Source organism: Equus asinus, chromosome X (assembly GCF_041296235.1).
Source record: "Equus asinus isolate D_3611 breed Donkey chromosome X, EquAss-T2T_v2, whole genome shotgun sequence".
NCBI lineage: Eukaryota > Metazoa > Chordata > Mammalia > Perissodactyla > Equidae > Equus > Equus asinus.
In genome coordinates, this window is record NC_091820.1 from 101,251,923 (window position 1) to 101,275,184 (window position 23,262).

At 50.8% G+C, this 23,262-nt stretch overlaps 1 protein-coding gene across 4 annotated transcripts in view; it reads right to left on the minus strand.

The window, feature by feature from the left end:
- Nucleotides 1–5,122: 5,122 nt before the first annotated feature.
- TSC22D3 (TSC22 domain family member 3) overlaps nt 5,123–23,262 on the minus strand; it is a 59,758-nt gene continuing 41,618 nt past the window's right edge. For 2 of the 4 annotated variants that reach the window (XM_014854640.3, XM_014854642.3), the window contains exons 3-4: nt 7,759–7,810; nt 5,123–6,652 (exon numbers count right to left, since the gene is read on the minus strand). In XM_014854640.3, coding sequence (XP_014710126.1) covers nt 6,422–6,652; nt 7,759–7,810 — 283 coding nt within the window. In that variant the 3' untranslated portion in view covers nt 5,123–6,421. Of the gene's footprint in view, nt 6,653–7,758; nt 7,811–8,183; nt 8,290–8,548; nt 11,036–23,262 lie in introns of those variants that run through there. The other 2 variants (XM_014854641.3, XM_014854643.3) reach the window with 2 other exon arrangements.

Here is a 23,262-nt window from a genome sequence, read left to right on the forward strand (position 1 = left end):
ACAAATCTTTCAAAGGTGAGCCTGTTCCCTCTGCCTACCCAAGACATCCTCCATGCAGCCCACCTCCTTCTCTCCCACTTGAGTTTGGTGACCCAGAGCTTGTAAGTGTGTTGTCACACCACAACCAGAAGTGGTTCATGAAATGAGACAAGCTGGGAAATAAGGCTGTAAGTGATTCCTTCCTCTACAGAATTACAGGGAGTGCTGTGGTGCTGAGCCCTGTATTGGTCTTGAAAACTGGACATTTCCTCAGCAACTTGATAAGAATTCGCTATGAGGCTGACTAGAATCTGGGGGTTGGAGGGGAAACTGAGGCCTAGAGCAAAGAGGTAACTGTACAAGTTTCACTGCTAGAGGGCTCTGCCTGGCCCAGGGACTTACTAAGGCATGGCTCAGAAATGATCCTGGGTAACTGCTTTGTTTTGCAAATTGCAAAACTGAGGTCTGGAGACACCAATGACTTGCCCAGGGCATATGGCTTGTTCCCAAAGACTAGGACTACAGCCCAGGACTCCTGACTCTTCTTCCTAGAACACCTCAGCTGCCTCAGTCTTCTCCAGAGTGACCTTTAGAGACTAGTTTAATTTTATAAGCTGGTGGGGCTTGCAGTAAGAACTTTGAAGAAGAAATGTCAAAAGGAATCAACAAGAATAAAAATGGAGAGGAGATCACAAAGCTCAGTGTCCCTTGAGGCTTTTCCTATCTCTTTCCTTGACACCTCCCTAGCCAGCCCCTCCTCCTCCCTTGCACGGCCTCACTGTTTGCGGCGTCCAAAGGGTGGCTCTGGCCTCCTCTGCACCCACTTCCCAGGGCGCATGTCCACTCACATCACTTTAGCTCCTGTGACATGCAGACACTTCCACATCTGCTGCTCCTGCCCTGGACTTCACATTTCTTTCCACAGCTGGTTCTGGGATATTTCCATATGTAAATATGCTTAGCTCAGCTGGAAATCAAAATTGGAATTCATCTTCCCTCTGAAAATCTGCAGCCTTTTCCTACACCCCTGTTTCCTTCCGTGCTTCCATAGTCTCCCAGACTCAAAACTTTCGTGTCCCCAGAGGCTGGAGGAGTTGGGAAGGGGAGTCAGTGTTTAATGGGGACAGAGCTTCAGTTTGGGAAGATGACAACGTTCTGGACACGGATGGTGATGATGGTTGTCCAACAATGTGAATGTACTTAATGCCACTGAACTGCACACTTAGTAATGGTTACAATGGAGAAAAATGGTTGCAGGGGTAAATTTTATATGTATTTAACACAATATAAAAAACATAAAACAAAAAACTTTCATGTTATCCTTGACTCATGGCTACTTTGCTCTCTCCTTCCCAGCTCACTTTGTCCCCAGGTCATGCTGAGTTTTCACTTAGTGGAAGTTCCTCAAACTTTCACAAACTCCAGCATCATCAGGGACGCTTGTTAGTTATCAATTCCCGAGCCCCATCCCCCTCTTTAGTCTAAGGGTGAGGCCTGGAATCTGCATTTTAAACGAACTTGCCAACAAACCTGACACAAGTGGACTGCAGACCACACTTGGAGAAACACTGCCTTCCAGTGTCTTTCGGCTTTGTCCCTTTGTCTCCTTTCCACGACCCCTCTCCCTCTCTGCCCCGGCTGGCCCTCATCACCTCGCACCTGGATTACAGCAACAGCTGGCCTGTCTTCCGCTAGCCTTTCCCTGCTCCAGCCTCTCCAGCTGCCAGGACCCATCTTCTGCAAATATCTTTGGCATCACATCACTTCCCCGCTCAGAAGCCCACCATGGCTCCCTCAGACCTAGTAGATCCTATCTCCATTCATTTGGCTGGGAGCCAGCCAAGTCGGCCTCCCATCATCCCTCCTTCCTCCTTCCCTGTTCACTCCCAACTCTGCAGGCTCATGGGACATTTTTAATCTTATGATAGCTCCTCTGCTGGTTTGGGGGGGTCTCCTTTCTACCACCCCCCTCCCCACCTCCAGAACACTTCTGGTTATATGGGAGGAATTATGAAAGCTGTTGAGAGTCTCCATCCTGTTTCTCAATGTGTCTGTCCCCTCTCCCCTACACTCCCGGCGGTGCCATTCACTAGCTAAATGGCTTTGGGCAAGTTGCTTCACCTCTCCGTACCTTGGTGTTCTCATTTTCTCATCTAAAATGGGGATCTGAGTCATATACCTTCACAGATTTGTGGAGAGGGTTAAAAGAGGCAATAGATGCCAAAGGGCTTAGAACAGTGTCTGGCACAAAGTAAGTGCCATGGAAATGTTAACTTTTATTATTAATTATGGTTGTTATGGCCCCTTCCGCCAGCTCTTTCCTGGAAACCACTTCTGCTCGGAATAGTTAACTGATGGAGTTTTCTGTCAGACCTTGCCATGTCTAGCAGATGGAGTTAAGTATTAAGTATTTGGGTTCCATCAAGCTTCCCTGCATGAGACAACCTAAGGCGCTGGGCTGTCTACAAAGCTCTAATTATGTCCAATGATTTCTAACCAACTAGGAGGACAACAGGTGCGATCCGCAAAAGAGATTTTTCCAGGATAAGGAGGATGATGTTAGGTCAACTTCAAAATACCCTAAGGGACAGCAGGGTGTGCGCCTTCCTTGCTATGGTCTTTCTGGAATCCTTCTCCCTACACTCCAGGTCCCAGTGGCCCTGCTGCTTCATCTGCTTGGTCCCTGGGTTCCTTCTCAGAGCCCAACCAGGAGCGCCTTCCTCTGGTAGTTCCCGCCTGGGAGCCTTGCACCTTGCACCCCAGCAGTCCTTGTCTATAAATAATCTACTGCCCACATTTCTGTTCTACTTTTCAAATCTACCTCTCTGCTTCTATGGCAAATACAATACATTCCTTTAAAAGCCCCACTGAATTCACAGTCGCTGTTTGTCATCACATGCCCCCTTTCTCTCTCTCTCAGTGAGTACTAAAAGTTCAACTACTATTGGGTTGGGGGAGGGAGGTCTGAGAATATTTTTTGACATTGAAAAGGGACCCCTGTTGTCACAAAGGCTGGGAACCACTGCCCCATGGGATATGTGAGGACTGTGGGAGTAGCACTGAGCTCCCTGGCTCTCAGTTTTCTTGTCTGTCAAATGGAGGTAAAAATCATAACTGCCTGTGTTTCTGACAGCAGGAAACAGCGGGTTTGTTCTGCATTAATGAGGAGGGGCTCAGAGCGGAGCTCCTCTGATTCTTGTCGATGTTCAGGGAGGGGAGAGCTGCGTGGGCATCAGATGAGATAACAGATAGGAGGGCCCTGGGAGAGGGTGCGTGCCCAGGCAGAGGAGCATTAGTGCCGTTGTTCCTCTTGTTCTTTTCCTTGTTCTGGGTCCAGCTGGACTCACTGAGCCCAGAACCCCAAAGCCCGTGAGCGTCTTTCCAGGAGCAGTGCGTGCTTTGCCTTGCCCCACCCTTACTTGGTTTTCGGTGGAACAACAACAAAGAGCTGCTCCTATATGTGACTAACAAACAGCCACAAAGTTCCTCTTATCTAGTCTAGCAACCGCTGTGGCCTGAGAAGTGGCAGTGTTTGTCTCTGTTTAGTCGGGGTTGCCTAGGACACGAAGTTCTTCTCTCTTTCCCACTATGTGACCGTGGGCAAGTTTTTCCCCTTTCTTGCAGGGAAGGGCTGGATGACCAGAGAGGGCTGTGAGTTTGCTGGGCCATCTTCTGAGTTTCTTTTTTCATCTGTTGACTCTTGTTGGGCTAGAAATCACGTGTGGGAAGTCTACAGACCAGCTGAAGTATTCAAAAGGCCCTCAGCTCATCTTGAAAGGGGGAGGGGATTGGGAGTAAGTGGGAATTGAGGAGAGCCAGTCTGGGTCAGGAGGTGGGGGTGGCTGCCTGGTCCAAAGTTTGTATCCATTCCAGCAGCCGTGAAATCTGCAAGCCAAGACCAAATTGGCAGGTTACACCGGGAACTTGGCATCATGAGTCAAAGGTTAGGAGCAGCTGGGGAAATTGGGATTTGACGGGCTGGCAAGCAGGAGTTCGTAACTTTCTGAAGAAGAGTTTTGGTGATTAGAAGAGAACAGGCCAACATGTATGACCTTTATAGTGAAGGAAGCATGACATTTTGAATATATTGGGCAGTGATTGGTGCAAGGGAGGGGGCCAAGACCTCTTGGGCCTTGGTTTGTGGCTCAAGGAAATCAAGGAGTTCTGTTAAATTTCAAGTGGCAAAGGGATGGGTATATATCTAGAGGAAGCTGAGATCATATGGAGTCACTCACATAGGGGTGATAACCTCCCTTGGGAACACAGGGGCCTTAGAAGACAGTTCAGGGTCCAGGGTGGGTCAGGTTAGGGTGTGGTCCAGGAGACACTGAATGCTCATCAACAGGGAATCAGAGAAATGTCGGGACTTCAGATGCCAAGACATGGGGCCGGGGAAAGGGGGTTGGGTGAGGATGAACCCCAAAGAAAGGTGGAGAAGGGAAGTAAAGTCAGGATCCTTGGACTTAGCCCTCCCACACGGCTGGTGGGTTTTGTGAGAGAATTTTCAACAGTGACAAGTGGAACAGCAAGGATTGAGAGCATCTTCCCTTGGGGGAGAGGGACGTGGTTTTGGCCATCACATACATTCTGAGTCCTTTTCTCACTAAGGCCTCCTTAGCTCCTTTGCCGAGGTCAAGCATATCACGTGGACAGGTGTTAAGGAGAACAGGTGACCTGGATGCTGTTTTCAGAAGAGGGAAGTGGCCCACTTGTGTTTATTTGGTTCTTCTCTTCTTGCTCCCTCACGTGTGTACGCTGCCCTTTACTTTTAGGCCTTCTTGGAGTATCCTTCCTCCCAAATCACCCCCTCAAGCTGAGGTTGTATGTTAGTCGTCACCTCACCGCTCACTCTGAAGCTGTCATATGAAAGCAGGAGAACAGAGAAGGATGATGTAGGGTTGAATCCTGCTTCACCCTAATAGCCGTGTGACTTTGGGTAAGTCACGTAAACTGGCTGAGTCTCAACTTCCTCACCCGTACAATGGGGGATATTGTGATGGTTACACAAGATCATGGATGTAGCAGAGGCCTGCCACTTAGAAGGTGCTCATGCGTGTTCAATGAGTCATAAAAACAGCACCCTCAACCACACAAGGGGCCCCTAATACCCACTCCACTTACACTCAGTCAGACACTAGGTTTATTTTTAGAAAAAAAAAAAGAGCAAAGTTTATTGAAATTTCAAGCTACATTTGAAAAATCAAAATCCAAATCCTGGAAACATACATCAGGATCAGGTGTCAGAAAGTGGAAAGTGTTCACTGAACCCGCTAGAGACAAGCTCCCTGAGCACGTCACCCAGGCACCATCAGGTCAAAGCCGTTCCCTCGTCCATCCCTTGTCCACATGAGGACACCAGCAAGGCAATCATTCTGTTCACTTGAAAGTTTTCCACAAACATAAAAAAAAAAAGAGGAGAGTTTTGAATGGCAATGTGAAGTCCTAGCTGATCTTCTCTCAAACCCATTCTTTGTAGTCAGCACCAGTGAATGGTGGGTTTGGCTTTCAAAAGAGGACCTCACAAGTCTTCAGGGGACAGATGGGGCAAGGGTTGCAGCAGCAAGGCATCTGTGGCCACATTCAGAGGCTGGCCCCCTCCCTGTCTTTACGCTTTAGTCTTATTTAACCTAAAGGACAAACTGGATCAACTTGGTAAATGAACACAGTCAAAGAATTAGCCTTAAGAGATAAGGAACCAGTCAATATTCCCAAAGCTGGTTAGGCCCTTCGACACGTAGGTGTATGTGTATATGTATACATCGCTACACTAAGATACAGATCTAGCCCTATGGGTATATATGCGCATGTATGGCTATATAGAAAAACTATGCCAATACTAACCAAACAGAACTTTGTAAGCGGTCATCCCAAAGCCGTAATCCCACACTGGGCTGTGCACAAAGCCATGCATTAGACCATATTAACCAACAGAAGGCTGACTTGGCTCAATCTCTCCCATCTGTGGCCCTGCCTTGGCGAGGCGGGGGAAAAGAGAGAGGTTGCCTCTGCTTAAAACACAAGTGGCTTCTTCATAGGAACAGTCATTGTCAGGTGAAGCTGCTGAAGATGTCCATGGAAATGAAAAACAGACCCCTGATACTTTCTGGAACTAACTGGCGTCACATCTCAAACTACCTTTCTCCTTTGCCAGTCACAGCTAAGTTGCCCAGGCTCTGGGAGCCCCTAGGGCGCGGTGGCATTAGAGGCTCACTGGCTTGGGGTGACAAGACCCCATGCAACTCAGCCTCCAGGGACTTGCTCTTTGTCAGGGGTCTGTCACTGGAGTGGACCCAGGTGGCCATGTCCTTGGGACATCTCTTGGCACCAGCTATGCTAGGTGTAAAGTTCTCCACGTGAGATGACGCTTGGGGAGCCAAAACAAACTGGAAAGAACTAGGTAGAACAAGTTTAGTGGCTCTGTCCACCCTGAGGACAGAGCCACTTACACCGCAGAACCACCGGGGGCCTCAGGCGCTTGTGGGGTTTCAGGAGCTGGCTCTTCAGGGCTCAGACGGGACTGGAACTTCTCCAGCTGCTCCGGGCTCGCCAGGGTCTTCAAGAGGGTATTCTCACGCTCCAGCTGGGAGTTCTTCTCCACCAGCTCTCGGATCTGCTCCTTCAGGATCTCTACCTCCTCTCTCACAGCATACATCAGATGATTCTTCACCAGATCCTGTCACGGAGGAAATCACAACAGAGCCATTCATTAGCCATCATGGTCCCTCTGCAGCAGGTTCACCTTGCCACTGGGGAGACGGCGCTGTCTCTCATGCCACCAACCTCCAGCCTTCCCTCAGCAGCCCGTCAGCACGCTGGCCCTGCAGCGCTATTTGTCCTGCGCCTTTCTCTGAAGCACTGAAACCCGCTCTCAGGAGAGCTGCACGATCGGCCACGCGTGCACTGGGAGCCCGTCTTTGAGCTGCAAAGGATCCCCCTGCAAGTTTCTAATGACTTTCAAAGCTGGCCACTTAGGACCTTTCAGATGAGGCTTCTGCTGGTTGCTATATCCCCATTTCCACAGAAGGTCCTGCGGCTGGCCCAGATCCCAGGGAGCACCCGCAATGCACCCCAGACTGTTTGTCTGCTTTACAAGTCTTCACCAAGAGAATAAAATTGGCTATTTTGAAGTCTCCTCCTTTCTACGTGACCCAGCACACACAAATGCAGCTGTCCTGCAGCCTGGCCTGGCAGGACACTAGCCCTGGGGGAAGGTACTGGGATTGCTGCATCCTCTCTGAATTCCACGACTGCACTGGGGGCAGGGAACTGTCATTAAGCTCCAGGGCACAAATAAGTGCCAGGCGCCCTGACGCCCTGCAGCCATTTTGGCCTCTACCTGGTAAAGAGAGGGAGAAGGGGTGGGGTGCTTTGTTTCCTGTTTCCTCCCAACTCCTGACCCCAGCCCCTGCTCTGCAGAGGCACTGCAGTACGGGTGCATCCAATGAGCTCTGGCCCCTGCCAAATGCGGACACAGACAAATGCAAGTGTCTGAGCTCCCTGCCTGCCACAGGCCAGGAGGGAGCCAGAGGCTGTGGCAAAGTCCTGGGATGGAAGAGGGAGGAGGAAAGAAGGGGGCACAACAAGGATAGACTGGAAATGCCCTAAAAGGTGCCACTCTGATGAGACTCTACTTAAGGCCCCCAAGGGGATAGGAGGCAGGCTGGCGGCTTCCTCAGGCTCTTGGCTAACGGCTTTTGCACCCACCCCCACAGTCCTGCTCCGAGTTACATAAGCAGCAGCTCAGTCTGGGGATGGGAATGACGCAGTGATGCCACTCACCATGGCCTGCTCGATCTTGTTGTCTATGGCCACCACGCTGGCTCCAGAGGCACTGCCAAGACAAAAAGCAAAGCGACTGAATTACCCACTTGGTTTCACTCTGACGGCCTCGCAGCTGTGGCCCAAGTCCTCCATCTGCCCCAGCTCTTCCTCTCTCCTGCCTCCCTGGACCAGAGTTCCGGGCACTCTGCCCCCAGGTCCCTCCCTGGCCCCTGCAGGAAGCTGCACCTCCCCACCCAGGCTGGCTCCCCACCGCCACCACCCAGAGATCCGCGTGGAGCAGCGCGCGGGTCCTGGGCGCACGGGCCAGCGTGGCCTGCTCGGCCCGCCCAGGCGACATGCAAACAATAGGGGCGCGCGTCCCAGGGAGTCCCCTGCCGCCTGCCCATTCCGGCGCCGGCCCAGATCGTCCAGGCCAAACCTACCGGGGCTCCGAGGCTAGCTAGGAATTCCTTCCCGGCTCGGAAGCTTCCGGCCTGCTCCTCAGTGGCGCACGGCGCGCGGCCAGCCCCCTGCCCAGCCCTGCCCAGCCCGGCCCCGCCGCCCTCTGCCTCCAGCCGCCTCTGCCTCGGGCTGCAGCAGCTCGGGCGCGTAGCGGCCGCAGGGACGCTCCGACGGCGGATCCCAGCGCGGCGGTGATGCCCCCCTTCCTGCGTCCCCTACCCCCGCCCCTTCCCAGGATGCTGCACCGCGGGGAACGGGGACCGGCAGCGCACGGCTCGCTCTGAGATCCCGCTCGCAGCCCAGCCCCCGCGGGCGCCCCAGCTGGGGAGCTGGGGCCAGTGATTACCTGTTATCCAGCTTAACGGAAACCACATCTCCTCCAAGCAGGGAAGAGAAGAAGGAGATGTTGAAATTGTGCAGCTGATAGACCGCCACCTCCATGGGGGTCTGATACATTTCGGTGTTCATGGCTGGGCTGCCGGGGAGCTCTGGCCGGACTGGGCGGGCTGGGCGGCCGCGGCTGCTGGCGCACTGCACGGGGCTGGGCTCTGCGCGTCTGGCCCTGGGGCTAGGAGGGGGGCGAAGGCTGCCGAGCGGACCCAAAGCCAGGCAGGCACTCCAGAGTTGAAGGGAAGTGACTCGAGGGGTGTCACCTAATGTGTCACAAACTCCACAGCCGCCAGTCCAACCCAGACTCAGAGATATTTCGGCTCCTGCTTCTTTATATAGGAGGAGCCGGCTGCGTCACATGGCGTCAGGGGCCATGCAAATGAGTCCTGTACCGCTTTGTGGCCCAGTTAAACCACATCCCCTCCCTGAACCTTAGGCTGGGACTGTAAACAGTTCAGCGCTTTCTTGTGCCAACTGGCATCTACAAAGAGGGCTCTGGAGATTGGTAAAAACCAAACTGGAGCTGATTTCTTAGAGCAATAAGTACGAATGCCATAACAGGAGGTAGAAAGCGTTCAGTAGAGGGTGGGGCTGGTTTTAAAAGCGCTGCTTCAGGTGTCAGCCAGCGTACCCCCGTGGCTTGGCAATGCTATCGCCTACCACACCCCCTGGATACTCAGCATCACCATCAGGAGCCTCACCTTCTTCCCACCGGCTACCTTCTCATCCTCTGTCCTGCACACACGTGAATGTCCCCTCACTTAGACAGCTGGCCTCCTGGCCTGCCCCCAACCCCAGCACCTTATCCACTCACCTCCTCCTTTGGATGTATCTGTCTGTGTACTGACACATGCAGAGATCTGTAACATGCACAGGGTGCGTGCACAGGTCTGAGTTAATCTGCGTGCCACTGTGCATGTATAGAGGAGAGGGTCCAGGAACTCGGATGAGTGGGGGAACATGTACAAGGGAGCAGCTAGGGTCCAAGTGGGTGACAGAGGAAGTGGGGAGGAGACAGTAGGGGAGTGGGCACTAGAGTGACCACAAGATGCCCGCCCTTTTCTCTTTGGTCTCCACACCCTACTCTGCAAGGAAAATACATTCAACATTATCCAGGATCTCATGTCTCTCTCTTTTTTTTTTTTGTGAGGAAGATGAGCCTGAGCTAACATCTGCTGCCAATCCTCCTCTTTTTGCTGAGGAAGACTGGCCCTGAGCTAACATCCGTTCCCATCTTCCTCTACTTTATATGTGGAACGCCTACCACAGCATGGCGTGCCAACCAGTGCCATGTCCGCACCCAGGATCCGAACTGGCAAACCCCGGGCTGCTGAAGTGGAACGTGCGCACTTAACCGCTGCACCACCGGGCCGGCCCCTCATGCCCCTATTTTTAAAAACAAGATTTTGTTACTTTCCTGTAAACAGCAAAAGGCAACAAAACTATCAACTGAGGCTATATATAAACCGTCCCAGGAAAACACCTGCCCTATGATAGGTCCAGCCATACACAGGGTTAGAGGGTATTTCAGGAACAGATTCCAAGTTCACAAGGAAAACGAGGTGATTGTTGCCTAGTAGGATTTACATATGCTTCCATCAAAATATATTTTCATTTTTTTCAGCCTCAGGCTTAAAAAAAAAGGCATCAGAGGCTTGAGGTCCTTTTCTCCTGCTCTATCCTAAGTGAGGCCACCTGGTGGACAGCAGCAGAATTGCAGCAAGAAGGAGCGGCCTAGACAGAACAAGGGACAGGTGATGCAACTCCGAATAGTATTTACACCAACTCAGGGCCATAAGGAGAACATCGGGTTCCACCACATATACAATAGTTTGGATGAAGTCGGGGCCAGTACCCACGAATCAGTATGTGATTCAGGCTGTGGTCCAAAGAAATACCCTAATGCAATCATGCTGTTGGAAAAGTACTAGGGCCTCTTATCAGCAAAGAAGGTAATTATTATTTGCTTCAGGATATATCTCCTAACCAGGTGCCTGGCACCGACACCCTTGCCAGGGCCCCGGTTAAGCCAAGTCTGAAGGCCTTGATTTTCTCTAGGCTGCCAGTGCAGTTATGCCACTGAATAGCCAACATTTTTCACTATGATGTGGGGTTCCCATGGGATCCCACCAGGGGCAATAGGTGTCTAAGGGCTATTCTATTTGCAAGGGGCTGACAAATCCAAGCAAACTTACTGCACTAGCCCAGGACGGTTTTTCTTCACCGCAGTGTGGGGGGAGACTATCCCAATGTCAAGATAATCTGTTACCTTTAGGTTACTGGCTCTCTGAACGTGGTGTTTGCACTAAGCTGTGTGTAGCAGACAGAGCAAAGAACAGACTGTATTTATAGGTCATCAAGAATATTAGCCGAGAGAAAAAAAAAAAACTTCTTAAATCAGGAGCATAATTGATTTTGGAATTCCCTGCTATCTTAATCTACCTTCCATGCCACATAGAGCTTTCTTGGTCCAGGAAGCGTCTCTGAGTAGATCTTTCGTTGGGTTGTAAATTCTTCCTAAACTAACTCTTGCTACCTACCCCAAGATTCCAAGGGAGATGATGAAGAGAAAAAGGGAGAGATAAGCTGAGTTAGCAGGGAAAAACACCACCAGGAAAACAGGGCATGGAGCAGAAGAAAGAACAGCTCCTTCAATGGAAATTCCCTTATATGGAGAAGGAGGCAGAGAAATCAAGGTAGTTTGGGGAGGGAAAGGAAAAGAGGTTAAGTTTGTTAGCAAGGCTGCATTTAAATTGTATGTTAATTATACTTCAATTAAAAATAAGCTGAGTTTGAGACCCACTGACAATTAACAGCTACCATTAACTGAGCATTGGCTATGGGCCAGACCCTCTGCTGGCTGCGCCAAAAAGCCTGTGGTATAGGCGCTGTCACAACGATTTTACAGATGAAGAAACCGAGACTCCGAGAGGCTACCTTGCCCAAGGTGGCACAGCTAATAAATTGTAGAGCTAGGATTCCAGCCCACGTCTTCCAGACCTAGAGACCAAGTTTATTCCTACTACACTTACTAGTGGGACAGGGAGTAGGTTTGTTGAATGAGTGAGTCAAGGCACTTGGGGGTTGGGTTGGAGGTGCCAGAAGGGTGAGGAGGAGGAGGAAAGGGTGAGGGCCAGGAGAAGCGCTCCTAGGACTCCAGCAGCTCTACTATTAGAGAGCGGTCCAGAGACTGACTTTGAGCCCTGGGAGCGCAGCTGGCTCTTCTGACACTCCCGGCAGGGGAGAGCAGCATTGGGGGACGGGAAGAATATTCAAGGTGTCCCACTGAGGTTTCTAAGAGGTCTGTGCTCACCCAGAGCATTTCAAAAGGCAGCCACGCAGTCCTCGGAGAAAGCTCTGTCTAGGAAATAGGAAATATCGACTCAACTGGGTCGCTCCCAGAATGGACTATGTAGACCTGGGGTACACAATATACTGTATAAGGTATGGAGTCTTGAAATAATAATCAGAGTCCAGTCCAGTCAAACCTCCAGTTCCTAGGGCCCCACTAACTGGCATCCTTAATTAACTCTTTTTTACCCCCCATTCCTGCTGTCCTCAGCTTTTAGGAGAATGAAGCCAACAACAAGAAAACAAGCTCATGTCAGGGATTTAGTTTTAAAAAAACTTCGAAAAGATGGCCCAGGTTCAGCCCCCACTCAGCCAATCTCTCCTCTCCTCTGCACCTCTAGATGGCCCCGAGAAGTGATCGCCCCTGAGCCTTGTGATCCTCCATCAGCAAAAAATGGCTGGATCTCAGCGCTCACTAAGGAAAGACACTGTAAATGTCCCTGTAGAGACAGTTTCAAATGGGCAGGTAGAAGGAGGAGGGGGAAGAAGTAGGAGGAACCCAAAAGATTTTCTGCTTAACCCTCGGTGCACCAGAAAATTCCTCAGCCCAGAAGAGCTGCATCAGACCTTGCGGTGAGTGAAGCTTGCGCTGCACAACATAGCTCTACGACCTGATCTAGCTTTTCTGAGTAAAGTGCTGATCCATGAGGCTCTCAGAGCCCTTGTGTTCTGTGGGGGTGGGCCCCAGGCAGGAAACGGTGACCTAGAGATTCAGTAGCCCAGAAACCCCAACATGTGTAAATGTTTCCAAACTCCCTTTCTTCCATCCTATGATACAGCTGGACCCAGAGTCACTGCGGCCACAGTGCCCAGCTGATGAGCCAGGTCCTTCATCGGCTCTCAGCTGTAGCCCTGTAGCCATGGGATTCTGCAATCAAACTGACACAGCTAACCCTCCCTCTCTCAGGGACAAACTTCTAGACAGAGGATGGCATAATGAGGACAGGGCCAACTCCTTCCATTTCAGGAGACCCTGGAAGCCAACTTCTTCCCTTTGAGCTGGAAGAAGTGTCTCAGCATTCCCACCGTTCTGTTCCACTTCAAAAGCCAGACTCTCTAGGACAAGAGCCCTTCCTACTTCCAGTTCCCACGGGACAGTGGGACGGAGACTGGGAAGTCTGGGCTGCAGAAGCCGTGGGCAGGATCTCAGCACGCTGATGAGGGGTGGGGAGCAGACTCAGGGTGGGTGCGGTAGGTTGGGGACGGCGACGAGGGGGAACATCTCACTTCCCTTTTTGTCACACTTGAAGCATTGTGTGCCACGCAGCCCAAAGGAAACTATTTATAGGCAAGTCTTCCTTATTTTCTACAGGGAATGTTCCGCCCAAAGATTCGGCAACGTTGCCAGCAAAACACAGGGTCTTGTGTCAGAAGAAGCGGAAAAAGACACGATGCGAGAGGTGCAGGATAAGCCACAAAACAAACACTGGGTTAGGAGCTAGAAAAGGAAATCAAAAAGGATACTGAGCACTGAAGCGTTAGCATGAAGTTAATGGGATGGCTGAAAAGCAGCCCTCCCACCTACTCCTCCACTGTGGGCGGCCCCTTCCGGCTGCAGCTCGGTCTACTTCTAATTACTTACTTGTCCCTTTTTCTGAAGAGGCTGGGGGAATGAGGAGGCTGAAATGCCATCATTTAATTTGTCGTTGCTTCTCTCTTATCTTCTCTCTTCCCCTCTGGTTCCACTCTAGTGTGGAGGACTATAGACAGGAAGGCCGCTGCCACTTACAGCATTACTTTGGCTTCATGGAAAATCCCCAAAGTCCGGAAGGAGGAAAGCAAGAAGGAAAGAGAGTGATAGAGAAAGTGTCTTATCCTCTGTGGGTCATGTGAACTGCCCTGCATGGCCAAGGCCCACAACCTCGAATTTGAGGAGCAGGAAAACGGGGAGGAGGATGCCGACGCAGATGCAGAAGTCAACGGTGGGAGGGAGCCCAAGGAGAATCCTGGCGGAAATGGAAACTCTCTTGGAAAAGCAGTTCTAGCAACAGATTTGGGCCAAACTCTCGCACTGAATGATGGCAGGAGCAATGAATTGTGCCTTTCAGCTCCCTCCCGGACAGGGTCCCATGTGAGCTTCACAAACAATCTCTGAGTGACTCTACGGATGACAGGCAGAATCAAATCCCATTTTGACAAGGCATTCCACCCCACTCACCCTCATTCAGAAAAGTCAAAAAGTGCTCTTGTCAAATCACCTTTGTCGCCCCAACTTTGGTGGTTAACTATGGGAGGAGGCGGTTTGTCCTGGCATCTCAGCAAGACTGGAAGTGTTGGCAACGTTATCCAGGAATGCAGTTTAGCTCAGTGGATCTTAAATTTCATGAACCTTGTATCAATATTTATGCCCGTCTCCCTTCCCCTCATGCCTTGCAGCTGGGAAAATTTACCTCCATAATTTGTCTAAGCCCTCTTCTCATTTTCCGCCCTCCCCATTACCCATCTACACGTTTGAAATAGATATTCCTGAAAAAGAGATTGTAAAATTAACCTCAGTAGGGGCCAGCCCTGTGGCCGAGGGGTTAAGTTTGTACGCTCTGCTTCAGCGGCCCAGGGTTTTGCCAGCCCAGGGTTTCACCAGTTCAGATCCTGGGCGCAGACATGGCACCACTCAACAAGGCACGCTGAGGTAGCACCTCTCATAGCAGAGACAGAAGGATCTACAACTAGAACATATAGCTATGTACCAGGGAGCTTTGGGGAAAAGAAGAAGAAAAAGAAAAAGAAGATTGGCAACAGATGTTAGCTCAGGTGCCAGTCTTTAAAAAAAAAATTAACCTTGGTAAATGGAATCACCTCCTCCTCCCCCTCCCCATACTAGTTGCCATTATCATTCAGTTCAATTCAACGCATCTCAATTAAACTCAACGTTGATTGAATGCCTATTCAAAGCCAAGGCACATTTCAGGGAAATTTAAAAACAGACAGACAAACTGGTAGTACGAGTCAAAAACTGTGCTTCCTTCCTTCCTGGGCCTCTGGCAAATTCAGAAGTGTCCCTACTGGTTAGATCTCAGTGAAATGTTTGCTTCAGGAAAAAGCCTAGGGCTTGGGGTGCTCAGGAGGTACCCTGGGGTCCGGGAAGGCCATACCACTGCCATCTCTAGGCATCACTTCATTCCTCAGAATTGAGTGCTTTGTTCCCCCACCCTGCCCTTTGGCCAGTGCCCATCTAAATGGGGAAAACACCGCAGCCATGAAGCTTGGAGTTTCTGTGGGACCTAAGGCTCCTCTGCCATCGTGGCTGACAGTGCCAGGGTCCCTCACTCCAATTCTCTTCCTTAACCCCTGGGGTTTGTAAACCAAGGGAACAAGGCACATGTCTTTGCCCTCTGAGTTGCCAGTCCTTTCCTTCTGAGAACGGGGTCTATGTTTAGTGCGGGGGTCACTTCTGCCTGCCAACCTCTTGGCACTCCTTCTTTGGCCAGCTCCTTTTGGTCTTACCCTTTTTACATCTTGCCCTCCCAGACCAGTGAGCACCTTCAGGCAGGCAAACAGCCCCCCTCGTCATGGTCCACCTCCTGGGAATCCTGGCCCACTGCAGCCTTCTCAAGGGCTGAGTAATAAAGCAGCAAGAAGATGGCCACTGTCCATGTTTGTCTGCACCAGCCCTCCACCAGCCTATCCAAGCCAGGGAGACACTGGCAGGGCCTCTCCCCATCCCTTCTGCTCTGTGGAGCAGACCCAAGAGCTGAAATTCCAAGCCATTTTTCCTGGCAGTTGCCAGGGTTACTTTGAGTGGTATGTGAAGGACTTGGGACTATTGGCAAGGCTTGGAAGATGAGAACCAAGATCTTGTTGGGGATGCAGAGCCAGCAGACAAGGGGCCTGTGAAGAGGCCAGGGGCTCCGAGGTGGAGCACCTGGCTGCACTGTGGGCCCCGCTATAGAAAGGGTGACCTCTGAAGTGGTACATGTTCTCTGGGGAACAAAACAACGGTAATAATGCTGGCCTTTTCAGGCGCTTGGGCTCCTGGGCCGTGATGGGTAAGGATTATGAGCCTCCCCAGGCCCTCACACAGTACACTCGAGGCCCTCGCTTACCTCACAGCCGAGCTATTCACCATAGGCTCATGTGAGGTAGCTCGTTGATCCTCTGTTGTGGGACTCTATGACTTGTGAAGAGGGGCTCTGCAGATCGTAAAGGGCCTCTGGCTCTCCACCCATCCCCCCCACCTCAGGCTTCCTGGATGGAAAGAAGGCAGCCCAGCTCGGATGGGGGCAGTGGTGGGAGGGGGCAGGGGCCACACTACTCCCAGGACAGAAAGAAAGGAGAGAAACAAGGCAAGCTCCTCCCTGGGCAGGCCCCCCCCCCCCCCAGCCACAGGAACAGCGCTAGGGAACTCAAAGGAGTGCTGGGAGGGGTTAAGGAAGGCCTCCCAGCCCAGCCCGATTTGAGAATTGCTGACAAGGAATACATACACCTTATCAGGAAGAAAGAGAAGCACGGAAGCACACACACATTTATGCAAATACTGTCTCAGCGTTTCATGAAGTCTAATTCACAGAGATAGGGAGGCAGAGGGCACCATTCTCTTTCTCTCTCTCTCGGCTGTTGCCAGCTTCCCCGTGACCACAAAGGGTAGGAAGGCCACAGGACACAGAAAGATGGCAAGGCAAGACTCTCTAGACTAGGTCAGAGTGCCAAAAGCCAAGGCCACTGCTCTCTCTGACGTCCAGAGCTGGCTGTGTGCTGTGCAGGGGTCATAGGTGACAGGATCTTGGGGGAAGCATGGAGTGGCAGTCAGGTGGCTACAGAGGGAATCAGCCTGCAGCCTCACACTGTACATCAGGTCCACAGTTTTCAAAGATGTCAATCACACATGAAAATGAAATAGAAATATAAACAAGCACTATTTGTGTACAATCAATCATATGAACGCCTAAGAAATGATTCCCACAGGCTCCGCATGAGGACAGTTCCAACTAGAGCCAGTCTTGGCGTAGATGCCGTATGTGACTGGCTACCTGAAGGGCACTGAGAAAACAGTTCCTCTCAGTCCAAGTTGTGTGCCCAACCCGACTACTGCAGTGCCTAGAAACGTCATCACCCCAGTCATACCTTTGGGTTCTAACGATCACTCCTGGAGTTCTTTACACTTTCAGGAATTAGGAAAGTTTTTTTTCCAATGCAAAAAGTCCTGGGAAAGTGCCAAATTCTGCCACTATCGGTTACGAGTACTTTGGTATGAACTAAATTTTCGTATTACTTTCAAGAGAGTAGTCAGTGGCTGGCCAGCGTTGGAACACAACTGGATACACAACAGGTAAATTGTCATGGTGGGCTGAGGGATAGAAATGGGTCCAGATGAGGTTCTTAAGATCAGGATCGCCTGGGGGAGCTTGTGGAGAATACAGATGTCCTGGGCTCGAGCCCTGGAAAATCCAGTGGAATAGGTCTGTTCCTCAGGAAGGGTATTTCAAGTGATGGGATGCAGCTCTTCTGGCCCCAGCCCATGGATCTGCTTTTGGGAACCACTGACCTAAAGGTGAGAGCCAATACAGGGTCTATCTAAAGAGCCCTTGTAGTGCCAGGGTCACCAAGACCCGCTTGTATGACACACTCTGATGGGGTTCAGCATATTCTGGCCTGCTGACTGTTCAGCCACCTCTCTTCCTCTCACTCCTGAAAGCTAGATCAGAACGTGAATGACAGCTGCTGTTAGAAGGATAACCCGAACCCGCTCTGATTTATGAATCAATCTGTGGCAAAGTTTGCCTCTTTGTTTTGACGAACAGATTGCTTCTAAGACACGTCACAGCTGTCGGTGGGAGCTCTTGGCCTGGGAGGTTGGGGCCTTGATGTGGAGGGCAGGCATCCCAGGGTGGGAAGGGAGGAGAACCTCGGAGAGGGAGAAAATGTGGAGGGGCTATTTTTTCTCCATCAGCACAGTTTGGTCAATTAACCAGTGCTACCTCCCTTCTACAGAAGCCAGCTCTCCTCCAGCCCTGTGGCGGTCACTGCCCGGTCAAACGTGGGTCCATTTCGAGGTTGGCTGGAGGAGTGTGACTCATTCCCCTCGCAGGAGCCTGCTGGGGCTGACTACAAAGACTTGCCAGGATCTCTGCAAACATGCCCATCCCCACCCTCATCCAAGCCTTGCGCACTCCCCTGCCCCTAACATTCTCACCACATCCCCATTGCTTGTGAGCCCCTCCCTGGCAAGGAGGCTGCCCCAGAGGCTGACCGGCTGACCGGCTCCCCTCTCCCAAGAGGAATTCACTGCTCTCTGTGGTACACATCCGGCCTGTGTTTTCGTATTTTATTTTATTTTTATGTTTAATTTACACTGCCTGCTAGGTTTGGGGCTTAAATAAACAAAGGCTATGTTTCCCCCAAGGCCTGGACTTCCTGGTTGCCTGTCAGCAACAGAGTGACCCTTTCAACCTTTTCTCTTGCTCCTTGAAACAGGCAGTGTTGGAGGTGGGGTGGGAAGAGAAAGCTATTTTGGGTCAAAAGCCTGGAAACTCTTAGTGCCAGCCTAAAATACCACCCCCAACCCTTCTTGACAACGTGAATGTTAAGTTCCGAAGCCACCTTACCAACTACAGATTTCTTTTAAAGGCCAGAGCAAGACTGTAAGGGTAAAGCACAAAAATGGAAAATTCAAAGTATTTGCATTGATTTTTTGAAAAGCCTACGTACCGACAAGACAGAGGGGCCCAGGTCTTTGCAGGCGGAGCTGCCTTAAAGGCCTATAGACTGAGCAGAGCACGGTGGGCCTGCCTGGGAAAGGCCTCCTGCCAAAGCTCGTACACCTTAAAAAATAAGAGGAACACTGGCCCCTATGTCCTGGGATAGAGCTCTGACAGCAAAGTGACAAATCCTGGTCAACAGTTCTGACATCCTGTTATTTGCTAAAACTAATAATACCATGGAGTTTGTTGACAGAGTTGCAGAAGAGCTAAAGTAAATATGGAAACTGAGGAATGGCCAAGTATAGACAGTTGCTAGCTCAGCAGTGGAGAAGAAGGGAGTTTCACAGATACTCGTTGAACATCTTGGGGCACTCGGGCCTGAGCACGGTTGGGAGATAATCCAGAAGCATCTGTCATGTCACCGGGCGATTTCTCTCCAACAATAGGCTGCTGCAATAATGGGCCTGGCCCATGGAGCTGGTCTTGAGCCCTCAGACAGAAAGTAATGGTAAGAAGAGTAGAGAGGGACTACCCTAGTGCATATGCCAGGGGAGGTGCTCCCTGAGAAATGCAGCTCTTGCACCCATTCTAAGTGAACTTGGTCAGGTGGGAAGACAATATGTCAGAAGGCCAGAGTTCTTTTTCCACTTTAGCCACTAGCCAGATGGGGGACTGCTTAAAAGGCTTCTAAATCCCCTATGCTTCCAGCTCCTCATTCATGAAATGGGATTGATGCTTCCCTCCCCAACATATACACCACACAAGTATATATATTTATGGCCATCCTATAGTCTGGAAAGAGAGATATTATTATATTTTTTTGCAGACTGATGATGTCCTTGACAACAATATATATATATATTTGCCTATGTTCCCAGACTTGGTGGACATCCTGTAGGCAGCATAGCCAGGTTCCTTGGAGAGTAAGAAGGGCCACATGAATGTGATACATGCTCCATGATGAGTAAGGGCCCTGGGCCCCAGACACTGCTGGCCAAATGGCTCGCCAAATGAGCAGCCCTATCAATGATGTTTCAAAGTCTAGAGCTTCTAACTTTCTGTCCAGTTCCAATTTTTGTTTCCATGGTTTCACAAGTTATTGATACTGCTTATGGGGAGGGGATAGTTTGAAGGATCAATGTTAAAGTGGACTCAGCATTTAAATTTAGTCTCTTGAAAGTCTTAACAATCCTTCCTTGTACATAGGACTTGTAACTTGCATAATGTTTTGGCCTTGAGGTCCTCTCCAGTGGCACAAGCAGTGAGTAATCAGCAGGACCTCTAGTCGTTCAAGCAGGACCGAAGGCACAGTCAGATAAGACCATGACCAGGAGTGGGCAGTGCACAAGGTCTCAAGTGAGCATTGATTGGCTTCCTAGACTAGAATGCAAGCTCTGCAAGGGCAGGGGCTGATCTGAGTCACCACTGAACCCCCAGGGTCTGGACCAGTGCCTGGCACACAGTCTCAAGGTGGTAAATATGTGCTTAATAAGTAAATAAAAGGTTTGGATAAGTGTTCGAACTTTGCTAATCGCCCCAGTGGGAAGAACTATAGGGAAATTCACAAATTTGCCTTCTGTTAACATTTTAACTTGGAACAATCATTGTCTGAGAGCAACTCTGCAGTTAAAAACACGACAGACCAGTGAAAATCAAACATACTTGGGAAACCCAACCCAAACACAATTTAATTGAGTAAGTGGCCACTAATGGCCTGGAACCAAGGACCAGCCTCTTCAATAAAAGGGATAATTCACTCATATGTGTGCTCCTGGTTCTCCACTAATGCTGGGACTTTGGGCAGTTTCCATCTTTAGCTGGAGGGGCTGGGTCGGTTGGGAACAAGGCACCCACAGGGAGCAGTGGAGGGTGATGAAGCCTGGGAGTAGGGCAGCCAAGTCTCAGCTGGCAGCAACATCAAAGAGGGATTTGGGGCTAGTAGGCCTGATTCTGAGCGAGTGACAGCCATATAACTGGAACCAAGGGGGGGGGGCAAAAAGCCCGTCCTGACTAAAAATATCCTGATGCTTGCCAAAATAAAGGAAATTCTCACCATTAATGTCACCCTTGGGTTTGAAGTCTTGAGGATCCTTGTTAAAATGAAGAGTCTTTCTCAGAAAGGGAACTGTTTAGTTTTTCTCAGAGAAGGAACATGATGACCTGCCCAGCGTGGTCCGAATAGTGGGGGGCTTCTGGGAGAAGTGACCTGGGCTGACTAATTAGAGACTGGTAGGGTGCTGCCTCACAATGGGTTCTGGCTAACTGGTGGCCTTGGGCTTTCAGGGGACAGGCAAATATGCCCAAATATTCCTGGACTCACTGTCAAGAAAGCAAACTGCATGAGTGGGCAGCTCAAAGAGTAGTAGAGTTTATGACCAAGGAGATTGTTTTCTCCTGCTCTTCTCGGTAAACACAAGCAAACTGTTTTGAAGACCCTGTGAGGAGCAACGATATGTCCAAACCTTATTGGGGACATTTATCATCAGTGTTCTCTGTCCACGGGCATCTCATTTGCTTGCTCATCAAAGCATCTTCCCTAGACATATCCTCCTCAAGTTCCACTTACTCATTTATAAGTTGGCAGAGGTGAGAAATTGACCTCCTGGAAGGCTCCGTGACTGATAAGAGGTTGACGTGTTCTCCTTCCCCGGGGTAATTTCTTTCTACCAAGAGACTCCTGCTAACTCAAAGGAATGAGCCTGGGGGTGGGGGTGGGGGGCGGGGAGGAAATGCCAGGCAGAAGGGCAGGTTGCTGGGGGAGCTTTCTTTGGCCATTTTCCGCCACTCTCTGTTGGCAGGTTCCTTCTCTGCCTGTGCACCAGGCGGCCCTGGCGGCAGACAGAATCTTCACACCAGAGCTGGACAGGGCAGCCCTTGCCCCTCAGCATCCCTCCTTCTTGCCCTCGTAAAATTCTGGCAAAACCTCATCCCTGGAGCCCCACTCTGGCTTGACCAGGTGAAGGCCAACTGCCTGACACCAGACAGAGCTGGGCTGATGGAGGGAGGCAGGGGAGTAGGGCTGGGCAGCCCCCCAACACCCCCGGGGTCCTGTCGTGAGGCGCTGACAGCTGGGAGAGGACCTGAAACCAGTTAGCCTGGGGCTCCCAGCCAGCAGTGTATTTTCATCTTGTTTTGACTGGGACTGTCCTCCCCTGTGTAAACAGTCCATGTCAGGGGGAAGAAAATGTAGAACAGCTTAAAATAGGTGGGTAGAATGCATCCCACCCATGAATCACCAGCACAGGGAATGCCCTGCAGGTGGGCCTTGCTTTAAGCAAACCTGACATATGAAAACCTCAATTTCACAACAGGGCAGGGATGGACAGCTGTTAGGTCTTGACCTATCACTGGGAGAACTCAGAGCCACATCTGGTCCAAATAACATCGGCAGCTCCCACATAGTGATTGCTTAGTGGGCACTGTGCTAAAAGCATTATATACGTTAGCCTTTTGAACCTTGTCAAGAGTTGGACAGTTGAAAGTAGGAGATGGGTATCATATTATCATTAGGCCCATTTTGCAGATGAGGAAACTGAAGCTCCGAGAGATTAAGTGACTTGTCTACGGTCACCCAGCTACTAAGCGGCAAAGGCCAGATGTGAACCCCTGGTGTGTAATTCTAACGCTCTGGGCTGTCTCTAGCTGGGCATTTCGCTTCGTTTAGAGGAGATTTCCATGCAGGGCTGCATTCTAGGCATGAATGTCCCTTCCCACTGAAGCCCCTTTGTCACAGCTGCAGGGGAAATGGAAACAGGCTCTTATCAGGGTCAGGGTGGGGAAGCCCTCCGGTGGGGGCTGGTTCTTTCCATTGACTAAAGGCTTTCTGTTCCAATTCCCTGGAAGAGGGGAGCGCCCCTGCATGCCAGCATGGGATGGATCTACACTTCAGTTCAGGGGCTGGCAGACTGTTGAAGGATAACTGCTTGATCAGGCTCAGGGAAGGTTTCTCAGCAATCACTACTAAGTACAAACGACTCAGACACCAGGCTGGGGAAGGGACAAAAGACTCAGTATAATCCAGTATAAGGAAAGACCAAATGTAAACATGTATTTTGAAACAAAATGTCACCAATCACGGTGTTGGTGCAAGGTTGGCCCCCAGGCTAAACAGTGAAGCAGGAGTCTGTCTTCAGAACCTTCCTGCTTCCTTTTCAGGTACCTTCCTCTTGCTTGTCCCCTCAGGCGACCTGTGCCCTCCTGCTGCCTGGCGTTTCATGGGGCCCCTCACTCCCGTCGGGGGAGGGGGGTGCCCTGCCATCCGTAGCAATGCCCCCTTTACGGGAGACTCCCAGTCTCCCTCCCCCAAATCAAAGGTACCTAGCCTTTGGGTCAATCCTAAAGGACAAACCGGAGAAGTGTGTTTGCATAAATGGCAGGTAATGGCTTAAAAGGTTCTCCTCCGGCAGATCACAGGGGCTTTAACCCACAGATTTCAGTCAGTGGTCTCATTTTAGGCATGGGTGGGGAGTGGGGGTGGGGAGAGAACAAGCTGGAGAGGGCAAAAGTGGGAGGGGGAGACTGCTCCTCAGTGATCTTCAAATCTTGCCAGGTAGGCCACCTGCACCTCTGACTACAGGTGAGCCTGGCTCTACACAGAGGGATGAATCGTACTCCCTTATACTTGTGCTATATTCTTTCTAGAATGTGCTGCAAAGACCACTGGCATAGTAGTCAGGAGACC